The 13,513-nt window shown below is 47.5% G+C and overlaps 1 protein-coding gene across 1 annotated transcript in view; it reads left to right on the forward strand.

Moving 5' to 3' along the window:
- LOC126266676 (protein farnesyltransferase subunit beta) overlaps positions 1 to 13,513 on the forward strand; it is an 85,908-nt gene that overhangs the window by 63,244 nt on the left and 9,151 nt on the right. Inside the window, exon 8 of the mRNA XM_049971098.1 lies at positions 9,804 to 9,915. Within this exon, the coding sequence (XP_049827055.1) occupies positions 9,804 to 9,915 (112 nt within the window). The remainder of the gene's footprint in view (positions 1 to 9,803; positions 9,916 to 13,513) is intronic.

Raw genomic sequence — 13,513 nt, forward strand, 5'->3', positions numbered from 1 at the left:
TGTTATGTCAAGCCATATATCCCTCCCCCTCACCAAACTGCAGGATTTTACAGCGAGAAAGGAAAATAATGCAATACAAGACCCTTGACTGACTGACCTACACTGAGGCCAAGAGGAAATTTGAGCATCTACATCCTGTGCCTATGACCTTCTATGCCATTGCTACGAGAACAGTTGTAGCCCCATCAGTTGTGCGAGTTCTAGTCAGCTCTCGGAGCTGGAAGACTACACCTGCCTCCTTGATGGTGGCAGGGGGGGGGGGGGGGGCAAATCCCTCCCTGTTGTTCCTGCCTTGGGAGCACTGTCCCTCCAACCATCGGGGACACCAGTCCCCATTCATCATCAGGAGAAATTTAAGTCTTCTTTGGCTCCTCTTGCTAGGAATGGTCCCTTGGGTCACTCCCCTCCCAGGTTTCAGCTAGTGGGAAGGATACGCCCACCAGTGACTGAAGTGCCCAAAGTGCTTTGCGATCATCCTCTGTCGGAATCAGTGAAACCTCCCCAGCCAGAGAAACCCAAGGATCAGCGAGAAAATCCAGAAAGAAGACCCCCAAAACCAAGGTAATTGCAGTGGCACAGCACTGCTGCCTACAAGCTCTGCATATGAGGATGAGGTGAAGATTCTGGCATCCGCTGAGGACCTAGATCTCACCATACCCTCGGATACAATGGATATAGCCTGTTCAGGAAATAAGTCGGTGGCAGCCGGTGACCCTTAGGCATTGAGTACCTCATTGTTTCATGCCTTCCCAGCCTCACGATCACATCATATTCCAGAGAAATTGCAGTGGTTTTTTCCACCACCTGTCTGAGCTATGGCAGCTGTTAAGCTTTACTTTACTTTCTGCATTGCCTTCCAGGAAACCTAGTTCCTGGCAATGCGGACCCTTGTCCTTCATAGCTACAGGGGATATACAGGGTGTTTCCAAAATGATCGGTATATTTGAAACGGCAATAAAAACTAAACGAGCAGCGATAGAAATACACCGTTTGTTGCAATATGCTTGGGACAATAGTACATTTTCAGGCGGACAAACTTTTGAAATTACAGTAGTTACAATTTTCAACAACAGATGGCGCTGCAAGTGATGTGAAAGATATAGAGACAACGCAGTCTGTGGGTGTGCCATTCTGTACGTCGTCTTTCTGCTGTAAGTGTGTGCTGTTCACAACGTGCAAGTGTGCTGTGGACAACATGGTTTATTCCTTAGAACAGAGGATTTTTCTGGTGTTGGAATTCCACCGCCTAGAACACACTCTTGTTGCAACAAGACAAAGTTTTCAACGGATGTTTAATGTAACCAAAGGACCGAAAAGCGATACAATAAAGGATCTGTTTGAAAAATTTCAACGGACTGGGAACGTGACGGATGAACATGCTGGAAAGGTAGGGCGACCACAGAGGGCAACGCGCAGCTAGTGCAGCAGGTGATCCAACAGTGGCCTTGGGTTTCTGTTCGCCGTGTTGCAGCTGCGGTCCAAATGACGCCAACGTCCACGTATCGTCTCATGCGCCAGAGTTTACACCTCTATCCACACAAAATTCAAACGCGGCAACCCCTCAGCGCCGCTACCATTGCTGCACGAGAGACATTCGCTAACGATATAGTGCACAGGATTGATGACGGCGATATGCATGTGGGCAGCATTTGGTTTACTGGCGAAGCTTATTTTTACCTGGACGACTTCGTCAATAAACAGAATTGGCGTATATGGGGAACCGAAAAGCCCCATGTTGCACTCCCATCGTCCCTTCATCCTCAAAAAGTACTGGTCTGGGCCGCCATTTCTTCCAAAGGAATCATTGGCCCATTTTTCAGATCCGAAACGATTACTGCATCACGCTATCTTGACATTCTTCGTGAATTTGTGGCGGTACAAACTGCCTTAGACACACTGCGAACACCTCGTGGTTAATGCAAGATGGTGCCCGGCCACATCGCACGGCCGACGTCTTTAATTTCCTGAATGAATATTTCGATGATTGTGTGATTGCTTTGGGCTATCCGAAACATACAGGAGGCGGCGTGGATTGGCCTCCCTATTCGCCAGACATGAACCCCTGTGACTTCTTTCTGTGGGGACACTTGAAAGACCAGGTGTACTGCCAGAATCCAGAAACAATTGAACAGCTGAAGCAGTACATCTCATCTGCACGTGAAGCCATTCTGCCAGACACGTTGTCAAAGGTTTCGGGTAGTTTCATTCCGAGACTACGCATATTATTGCTACGCATGGTGGATATGTGGAAAATATCGTACTGTAGAGTTTCCCAGACCGCTGTGCCATCTGTTGTTGACAATTGTAACTACTGTAATTTCGAAAGTTTGTCTGCCTGAAAATGTACTGTTGTCCCAAGCATATTGCAACAAACGGTGTATTTCTATCGCTGCTCGTTTAGTTTGTATTGCCATTTCAAATATACCGGTCATTTTTGAAACACCCTGTTAACAAGAACCGTAACAAGTGCAATAGTGTCAGGTGGAGTTTGCGTTTATGTCCTGAACTCGGTAAGTAGTGAACCTGTGCCCCTTAAAACTCCTCTTGAAGCTGTGACTGTCAGGATACGGATGATGCAGTAAATAACTGTTTGCAACATATATCTCCCTCCAGATGGTGTGGTACCCCTGAACCTATTGGATGCACTGATTGATCAACTCCCTAAATCTTTACCACTATTGGGAGATTTTAATGCCCATAACCCCTTGTGGGGTAGCACCGTACTTACTGGCTGTGGCAGAGATGTCGAAAATTTACTGTCCCAACTCGACCTCTGCATCTTAAATACTGTGGCCGCCACACATTTCACTGTGGCTCATGGTAGTTACTCGGCCATTGATGTATCAATTTGCAGCCCAGAACTTCTCCCATCTATCCACTGGAGAGCACATGGGGTAATGACCACTTCCCCATCTTCCTTTCACCTCCCGGCATCATGCCCATAGGCACCTACCCAGATGGGCTTTAAACAAGACAGACTGGGTAGCCTTCAACTCATGCTGTCACTATTGAATCTCCCCCAGATGGTGCCATCGATGTCGTGTTTGAGCAGATCACTATAACAATCGTTTCTGCGGTGTAAAACATAGTCCCTTGGTGGTCGCTAGAAGTTGCTGAGGCAATTAAAGTGCGTCAGCAAGCTCTACTGCGACGTAAGTGGCACCCATCCCTAGAGCACCTAATAGCATTTAAGTGGCTCTGTGCCCACATTTGCCTGCTTATAAAACGGCAGAAACAAGTGTGTTGGGAGGGGTACGTGTCAACCCTTGGGTGCCATATGTCATTGTCCCAAGTCTGGACGAAGATTAGGCGTCTTTTTGGTACCAGACCCTAACAGGTGTCCCTGGCATTAACATCAGTGGCATGTTCTCTACTGACGCAGACATGATTGCTGAGCTCTATGCTTGAGCTTCTGCCTCAGAGAACTACCCCCCCCCCCCCTCCCGCCTTTTGCACTCTCAAAAGATGATTGAAAAGAAAGTCCTCTCGTTGATTACATGCCACAGTGAACCCTATAACGCCCCCTTTACAGAGCGAGAGCTCCTCAGCACCTTTGCACATTGCCCCGACACAGCTCCTGGGCCAGAGCGGATTCCCCAGTCAGATGATTAAAAATCTCTTGTCTTGGCTACAAGCGATATCTCCTCGTCACCTTCAACCGGATCTGGTGCCATGGTATCTTTCCAGTGCATAAACCCAGTAAAAGCCCGCTTCATGTGGATAACTATCAGCCAGTCAGCCTCACCAACGTTCTTTGTAAGCTGCTGGAACGTATGATGTGTCAGCAGTTGGGTTGGGTCGGGTCCTGGAGTCATGTGCCTTACTGGCTCCATGTCAGGGCGGCTTCCACCAGGGTTGCTATACCACTGATAATCTCGTGTCCCTCAAGTCTGCCATCCGAACAGCCTTTTCCAGTCGCCAACACCTTGTTGCTGTCTTTTTTGATTTACGGAAAGTGTCTGACACCTCGTGGAGACATCATATCCTTGTGGCATAATATGAGTGGGGTCTCAGAGGCACGCTCCTGATTTTTATCCAAAATTTCCTGTAGCTTTGTACTTTCCATGACCAACTTGGTGCCTCCCATAGTTTGCCCCATATCCATAAGAATGGGGTCCCACAGGGCTCTGTATTGAGTGTATCTCTATTTTTAGTGGCCATAAATGATCTAGCAGCAGCTGTAGGGCCATCCAGGTCACCCTCTCTGTATGCAGACTACTTCTGCATTTCGTAACGCTCCACCAGTATTGGTGTTGCTGAGCAGTGCCTACAGGGAGCCATCCACAAGGCACAGTCATGGGCTCTAGTCCACAGCTTTCAGTTTCAGCCACAAAGTCATGTTTTTTGCACTTCTGTAGGCATCATATCATTCATCCAGAACCAGAACTTTACCCTACTGATGATCCACTCACTGTAGTGGAGACATATCGATTCCTAGGACTGGTTTTCAATGCCCGATGGGCTTGGCTTCCTCACCTTCGTCATCTTAAGCAGAAGTGCTGGCAGCACCTCAGTGCCCTCTGCTACCTGAGCAGCACCAACTGGGGTGCAGATCGCTCTACGTTGCTGCAGCTCTACAGAGCCCTTGTTCAATCCCACCCTGACTATGGGAGTCTGGTTAACATTTCGGCACCACCCTCAGCATTGTGTTTACTCAACCCAGTGCATCACTGTGGCATTCGCCTAATGACGGGAGCTTTCAGAATGAGTCCGGTGGCCATTGTCATGGTAGAGGCCAGAGTACCTCCATTGCACATCCAATGTGCACAACTGCTCACCAATTATGTTGCACACATTCGTAGTTCTCCGTTTCCCATCCGCAGTAGTTCATGTCCTGCATCAATGGGCCTGGTCAGGGCTCACGATTGCGGTTTGCGTGCATTTCCTTCTCTCCGAACTGGAGTCCTTCCCTTTACCGCCTCTACATGAGTTCCATTCACATACACCTCCAAGGTGTACACCTCGGCTGAAGCTTCATCTGGACCTTTTTCATGGCTCGCACCACAACTTCTCCCATGTGTGCCTGCTATCACCACCCTGCCACCACTTCTCATGTGTGCTTGCCCTGCCACCATTTCACCTACATGTGCTAGACCTGCCACTACTTCACCCCTGTGTGCTAGACCTGCCACTACTTCACCCCTGTGTGCTAGACCTGCCACTACTTCACGCCTGTGTGCTAGACCTGCCCCTACTTCACCCCTGTGTGCATGAACTCGCCACTACTTCACCCACAAGAACATGCCCCCACCATCCCTTCACTCAGGTGTTCACACCCCTTCCACCCTGCCACCACTTCACCCACGTGTGCATTTCACCCAACACCATGTCACCTACATGTACATGTCCCCCTCCAGCACTTCATGCACGCATGCATGTACCCTCAAAATCACTTCACCCACGTGTGCATGCCTCCACTCCACTTCACCCACTTGCGCACACACCCCTCCCACGACTTCACCCATGTGTGCACGACTTCACCCATGTGTGCACGACTTCACCCATGTGTGCACGACTTCACCCATGTGTGCACGACTTCACCCATGTGTGCACGACTTCACCCATGTGTGCACGACTTCACCCATGTGTGCACGACTTCACCCATGTGTGCACGACTTCACCCATGTGTGCACGACTTCACCCATGTGTGCACGACTTCACCCATGTGTGCACGACTTCACCCATGTGTGCACGACTTCACCCATGTGTGCACGACTTCACCCATGTGTGCACGACTTCACCCATGTGTGCACGACTTCACCCATGTGTGCACGACTTCGCCCATGTGTGCACGACTTCGCCCATGTGTGCACGACTTCGCCCATGTGTGCACGACTTCGCCCATGTGTGCACGACTTCGCCCATGTGTGCACGACTTCGCCCATGTGTGCACGACTTCGCCCATGTGTGCACGACTTCGCCCATGTGTGCACGACTTCGCCCATGTGTGCACGACTTCGCCCATGTGTGCACGACTTCGCCCATGTGTGCACGACTTTGCCCATGAGTGCACGACTTTGCCCATGTGTGCACGACTTTGCCCATGTGTGCACGACTTTGCCCATGTGTGCACGACTTTGCCCATGTGTGCACGACTTTGCCCATGTGTGCACGACTTTGCCCATGTGTGCACGACTTTGCCCATGTGTGCACGACTTTGCCCATGTGTGCACGACTTTGCCCATGTGTGCACGACTTCGCCCATGTGTGCACGACTTCGCCCATGTGTGCACGACTTCGCCCATGTGTGTGTGTGCACGACTTCGCCCATGTGTGTGTGTGCACGACTTCGCCCATGTGTGTGTGTGCACGACTTCGCCCATGTGTGTGTGTGCACGACTTCGCCCATGTGTGTGTGTGCACGACTTCGCCCATGTGTGTGTGTGCACGACTTCGCCCATGTGTGTGTGTGCACGACTTCGCCCATGTGTGTGTGTGCACGACTTCGCCCATGTGTGTGTGTGCACGACTTCGCCCATGTGTGTGTGTGCACGACTTCGCCCATGTGTGTGTGCGCACGACTTCGCCCATGTGTGTGTGTGCACGACTTCGCCCATGTGTGTGTGCGCACGACTTCGCCCATGTGTGTGTGCGCACGACTTCGCCCATGTGTGTGTGCGCACGACTTCGCCCATGTGTGTGTGCGCACGACTTCGCCCATGTGTGTGTGCGCACGACTTCGCCCATGTGTGTGTGCGCACGACTTCGCCCATGTGTGTGTGCGCACGACTTCGCCCATGTGTGTGTGCGCACGACTTCGCCCATGTGTGTGTGCGCACGACTTCGCCCATGTGTGTGTGCGCACGACTTCGCCCATGTGTGTGTGCGCACGACTTCGCCCATGTGTGTGTGCGCACGACTTCGCCCATGTGTGTGTGCGCACGACTTCGCCCATGTGTGTGTGCGCACGACTTCGCCCATGTGTGTGTGCGCACGACTTCGCCCATGTGTGTGTGCGCACGACTTCGCCCATGTGTGTGTGCGCACGACTTCGCCCATGTGTGTGTGCGCACGACTTCGCCCATGTGTGTGTGTGCGCACGACTTCGCCCATGTGTGTGTGTGCGCACGACTTCGCCCATGTGTGTGTGTGCGCACGACTTCGCCCATGTGTGTGTGTGCGCACGACTTCGCCCATGTGTGTGTGTGCGCACGACTTCGCCCATGTGTGTGTGTGCGCACGACTTCGCCCATGTGTGTGTGTGCGCACGACTTCGCCCATGTGTGTGTGTGTGTGTGTGTGTGTGTGTGTGCACGACTTCGCCCATGTGTGTGTGTGTGTGTGTGTGTGTGTGCACGACTTCGCCCATGTGTGTGTGTGCACGACTTCGCCCATGTGTGTGTGTGCGCACGACTTCGCCCATGTGTGTGTGTGCACGACTTCGCCCATGTGTGTGTGTGCGCACGACTTCGCCCATGTGTGTGTGTGCGCACGACTTCGCCCATGTGTGTGTGTGCGCACGACTTCGCCCATGTGTGTGTGTGTGTGTGTGTGTGTGTGTGCACGACTTCGCCCATGTGTGTGTGTGTGTGTGTGTGTGTGTGTGTGTGCACGACTTCGCCCATGTGTGTGTGTGCACGACTTCGCCCATGTGTGTGTGTGCACGACTTCGCCCATGTGTGTGTGCGCACGACTTCGCCCATGTGTGTGTGTGTGTGCGCACGACTTCGCCCATGTGTGTGTGTGTGTGCGCACGACTTCGCCCATGTGTGTGTGCGCACGACTTCGCCCATGTGTGTGTGTGTGTGCGCACGACTTCGCCCATGTGTGTGTGCGCACGACTTCGCCCATGTGTGTGTGTGCACGACTTCGCCCATGTGTGTGTGTGCACGACTTCGCCCATGTGTGTGTGCGCACGACTTCGCCCATGTGTGTGTGCGCACGACTTCGCCCATGTGTGTGTGTGCACGACTTCGCCCATGTGTGTGTGCGCACGACTTCGCCCGTGTGTGTGTGCACGACTTCGCCCATGTGTGTGTGTGTGTGTGTGTGTGTGTGTGTGCACGACTTCGCCCATGTGTGTGTGTGTGTGTGTGTGTGTGTGTGTGTGTGCACGACTTCGCCCATGTGTGTGTGTGTGTGTGTGTGTGTGTGTGTGTGCACGACTTCGCCCATGTGTGTGTGTGTGTGTGTGTGTGTGTGCACGACTTCGCCCATGTGTGTGTGTGTGTGTGTGTGTGTGCACGACTTCGCCCATGTGTGTGTGTGTGTGTGTGTGTGTGTGTGTGTGTGTGTGTGTGTGCACGACTTCGCCCATGTGTGTGTGTGTGTGTGTGTGTGTGTGTGTGTGTGTGTGTGTGTGCACGACTTCGCCCGTGTGTGTGTGTGTGTGTGTGTGTGTGTGCACGACTTCGCCCATGTGTGTGTGTGTGTGTGTGTGTGTGTGTGTGTGTGTGTGTGTGTGTGTGTGTGTGTGCACGACTTCGCCCGTGTGTGTGTGTGTGTGTGTGTGTGTGTGTGTGTGTGTGTGTGTGTGTGTGTGTGTGTGTGTGTGTGTGTGTGTGTGTGTGTGTGTGCACGACTTCGCCCGTGTGTGTGTGTGTGTGTGTGTGTGTGTGTGTGTGTGTGTGCACGACTTCGCCCGTGTGTGTGTGTGTGTGTGTGTGTGTGTGTGTGTGTGTGTGTGTGTGTGTGTGCACGACTTCGCCCGTGTGTGTGTGTGTGTGTGTGTGTGTGTGTGTGTGTGTGTGTGTGTGTGTGTGTGTGTGTGTGTGTGTGTGTGCACGACTTCGCCCGTGTGTGTATGTGTGTGTGTGTGTGTGTGCACGACTTCGCCCATGTGTGTGTGCGCACGACTTGGCCCATGTGTGTGTGCGCACGACTTGGCCCATGTGTGTGTGCGCACGACTTGGCCCATGTGTGTGTGCGCACGACTTGGCCCATGTGTGTGTGCGCACGACTTGGCCCATGTGTGTGTGCGCACGACTTGGCCCATGTGTGTGTGCGCACAACTTGGCCCATGTGTGTGTGCGCACGACTTCGCCCACGTGTGTATGACCCTGCCACTACTTCGTCCAAGTACGTACGACCCTGCCACCACTTCGCTTACATGTTCGTGCCCCCACCACTTCAAGTACGCTGCCACTTCACCTATGTGGCCACTCGCCCTTCACTTCACCCATCCTCTAATCCACTGTGCCTTCATCCACCTATTAACCCACTGTTAATCCACTTCACCTTCACCTGCCCACTGTCCCTCCAACCAGTCGCCGGCTGTCCACACATGCGCCCACCTTGCACCGGCCCCTCTGCCCTTGCACCGGCCCCTAATCACCTTCGACCACATGTCCATCCCTCTCGTCCCCACTGGTCCTGCCCCTTCCACTTACTTGCCGCCACCCAGTCACCCCACACCCACTCATCAACTCACCTGGCTCTCCTTCACCATTTAGCACAATCTGCATTGCATCCTTCCATCCTCTCTACTCACTCCCCCCTGCGCCTACTCATTTCTGCTATTGCTTGTCACTTCTTCCTATCACTTTTCACTTCCCCCTACCCAACCATGTCCTACACATCTGCACTATATTTTTTTTTTCATATTCTCACCTTATTTCCCCTCCTTGTTTTCCCCACATATTGTTCTTATTTTTCTCCTCTCTCTCTCTCTCTCTCTCTCTCTCTCTCTCTCTCTCTCTCTCTCTCTCTCTCTCTCTCTCTCTCCCCTACCATGCTCCTTACTTCCCACCCCCTCTTTCTAACTTGATGATACATTATCAAAACTATCAAAAGGCACCCAGGACTTGCTGCAGGTGCTGACAGTTACATATTTTTATGGGTCTTCACTTTTCTTTCTGTATCAGGTACGAGTACTGTAGACATGGAGAGGTGGCTTTTCCATCAGACAGCCTTACAAGAATATATACTCGTTTGTTGCCAGGATCCTTCTGGGGGTTTTGTTGACAAGCCATCAAAGTAAGTTATTGTTTTGTACTGTTAATTGTTTTTAAGAAGTGATTCTTTTTTTTTTGCATATATAGTTTGGTAGAGTGGTTGCAGTGTGAAAATATTGCTGAGAAAGTTGAATGCTCTGAAACTGCAAGAAATTTAAATTACTTTTATGATCATTGTTTATATAACATAACCAGTCTATTATGGTTCAAATCTCTGGTTCAGAAGTACTTTACATTGAGAAATTTGAACATAAAAAGAACAGATTGTGAACCATTGCTTGCTTGTTTGATGTTCTTATCCTAGTATTTGGGTTACGTGACTTAAGAACCACAACCAAACACAATTGTGACTAGTTGTTTTAGTCTTTTAAATTCTAGTTGTATAGGCAAGGTGTCCCATATATCTGTTATTGATATAGAATAATCTAGTTGTGAATTACTTAGCAACTTTGAAGTTGAGCTCTAAAGACACTCAAAAGTTACTGTTGTTGAATAGGTGAATGTATGTTAGATACCGGAGAAGAAAACCTAATCTTATGTCCAAATGTGACTCAGATGAAACTGAGAGGGGAAATCAGTGTTGGGATATTATTTTTTTCTGTGCTGTACTGTGTGTTCTATAGAACATAGTGATGTTCGTAGTGATAATTATATTGAAACCTAGTCTGGTTACTTTGATTTACAGTAACATTATTTCTGACAGTCCAGAGTACTTTGTATCTTAGTTACTGGGAAGTTACTGCCTCAAGAATCATAATGTCCTATCATTACACTATGTTTACAGTTCAATTAGCAATTTTGATAATGAGGGAGAAAGGAGTGGGAGCTCTGGAACAGTCTGATGATTAATCAGCATCATTTCACTTGCTCAGTGCGTGGCCCCTCGCGCTGAGGTTAGAATCCTCCCTCGGGCGTGTGTGTGTGTGTGTGTGTGTGTGTGTGTGTGTGTGTGTGTTGTTCTTAATATTAGTTTAAGTAGTGATGACCTCAGCAGTTTGGTCGCTTAGGAATTCACACACACTTGCTCAGTGCAGTCAGCAGTTGCATATGTCCAGAACACAAAAACTGAACATTTACTTACCAATTATTGTTGCTGTCTTCGTAGGTGATTGGGATCATAATGATAAACAACAATGACAGTTACAGTTACACGAGCTGTGTTACAAAGGTCAGTATCGTACTTACACATCTGTAGCAGACTAGATAAAAAGGACAGAATGATACGACATGCGTGAAAACATCAGGGAATAACTTCTACAGAGGCTAAGAAGCAGAGAAAAACAGAGATTTAAATATAAAAGTAATTAATCCTATCAAATTAATATAACAAAATTTGAGCTGGGAATGCTGGTTTTGTTCCAAAGCATGTATTAAAAAAATCATGACCACAGAATCTGTGTGTAGCAGTGGTCCCCCAACCTTTGTGAGACCACTAAACCTACGTGGAATCAGGTATCCCATAGCCCCAACAAATTTTAGCACCTAACTGAACTTCAGAGCAGGGGTGGAGGGATTAGAAACTTTACAGTTTTTAATGAAAAGAATGAATAATGATTAACATCTTACTTTTAAAAATCTTTTTTTGTTTTTGGTTTGGGTTTATATTTAGTTTGGTTTGGTTTTATATTTTTGTTTTTGCTTCATGTTCATGTTTATTTTTCTTAATCATTGCTACCACAGTGAAAGACTATTTTTAAACCTACAAGTTTTGGTAAATGGAATAAGTATTCTTCATGATTCTCAGATAATAATAAATACTCACCATTAACATATTACAAATGTAGCCAGCTCAATTTTTATCAAATCCATGTTTAGTGTCCCCCTCAGTCCAAGAAATTGTACTTTGGTTCAAATTTCAGTACTTTAAAATGTTCTTTCATTCATTGAAAATAGTATTAGAACCTTTGCATGTACTTGCCAAGTCAGCAAATCAGGGAAATAGATGCTAATAGTTTATTACTGATGAAATGAGCACAATACTACTACTGAATCAATATCAGAATATACAGACAAAATAGTAACAATGGCTTGCAATTCTTTTGGCAAACCAAATAGTTTGAATTGTGAGGCATTTGGTGTGTGTGTGTGTGTGTGTGTGTGTGTGTGTGTGTTTTAGTTACGTGTTCCATTGATCAATCTCACATGACCGTTATGATGTGGAACATGTCAAGTGCATAAGAAATACACACATGAATGAAGGTTTTTTTGGTTGTTTTTGTTTTGCTTTTTAAAGCTTAAAATTTTTTGTAACGTACCCCATGCTCTTAAATGGTGCAGAATACATATAGATTTATTTATTCCAATTCAAAAATTCGTCTGTGGTACAGAAAGTGTTATCAAGGAGTTTACTTTTTAAAACTGTTACTGCTTTCTGTCAGACATTTTATTTCATTTGGTAATTTATCGAAAAGTTTTACAGGAGCATATTTTACCCCTTTCTGTGCCAGAGATAAGTTAAGTAGAGGATAGTGTGCGTCCTTCCTTCTTCTGGTATTACAATCATGAATGTCACTGTTGTTTTTAAACTGCTCCATGCTGTTGAAAACAAATTTCATTAAAGAGTAAATGTACTGTGAGGCTGTTTTTAGGAATTTCTAACCTTTTAAAGAGATGCCTACAAGATGTGTGGCTATGAGCCCCACAATTATTCTAACCACTTTCTTTTGAGCAGTGAATACTTTTTGTCTAAATGTTGAGTTACCCCAAAATATTGTTTCATATGACATTAGTGTGTGAAAGTATGCAAAGTATGTTAGCTTACTAATTTCTGCATCCTTATTGTTTCATATTACATTAGTGTGTGAAAGTATGCAAAGTATGTTAGCTTACTAATTTCTGCATCCTTAAAATTAGCAGTTATTCTAGTCACTTTAGGAGATCCAAAATATGAATTTTCCAATTAAGATTCTCATCTATATGTCCACCCAAAAACTTATGCCCTACCCTGGCTACTGATTTCCGTTGATGTGGTATATTTTTGTTAAGGAGCTGTACTTCTTACAGTAGAAAATTGGATGTTCTGCATTTTATAAAAGTTCAGGGCAAGTGCATTCGCAGAAAACCAATCGATAACTTTTCCAAAGACATTATTTATATCATTTTCTGTTGGAGTTTCTTTCACTGGATTAATAATGATGCTTATATCATTAGCAAACAGTGTCAGTTCAGCTTCTTGTTTCAGATAAGAAGGGAGGTCATTCACACACATCAAGAACAGAAGGGGCCTTGATAGAACCCTGTGGAACACCTAATGTAATTTCACCCCAGTTAGATGAAGTGGGGAAACTTCCTTGAATCACTAAAACCATATAAACAAACTTTTTGCTTCCTGTTCTGTAGATATTACTTAAACCACTCATATGCTGTTCCATTTATACCATAGAATTGTAATTTATGTAACGTAATGTCATGCTTCACACAATCAAATGCTTTGGATAAGTCAGAGAAAATTCCCATTGGTGGCCTTTTTATTATTTAAAGGCTCTATTATGTGGGGAGTGATATTGTATATAGCTGTCTCTGTAGAACAGCATTTTTGAAATCACAAACTGTGACTTACTAAATATCCCATTGCTGCTGAGATGGCTAACCACTCTTGACTACATTACTTTCTCGACAAT

Source organism: Schistocerca gregaria, chromosome 4 (genome assembly GCF_023897955.1).
Source record: "Schistocerca gregaria isolate iqSchGreg1 chromosome 4, iqSchGreg1.2, whole genome shotgun sequence".
In the NCBI taxonomy this organism is placed as follows: domain Eukaryota; kingdom Metazoa; phylum Arthropoda; class Insecta; order Orthoptera; family Acrididae; genus Schistocerca; species Schistocerca gregaria.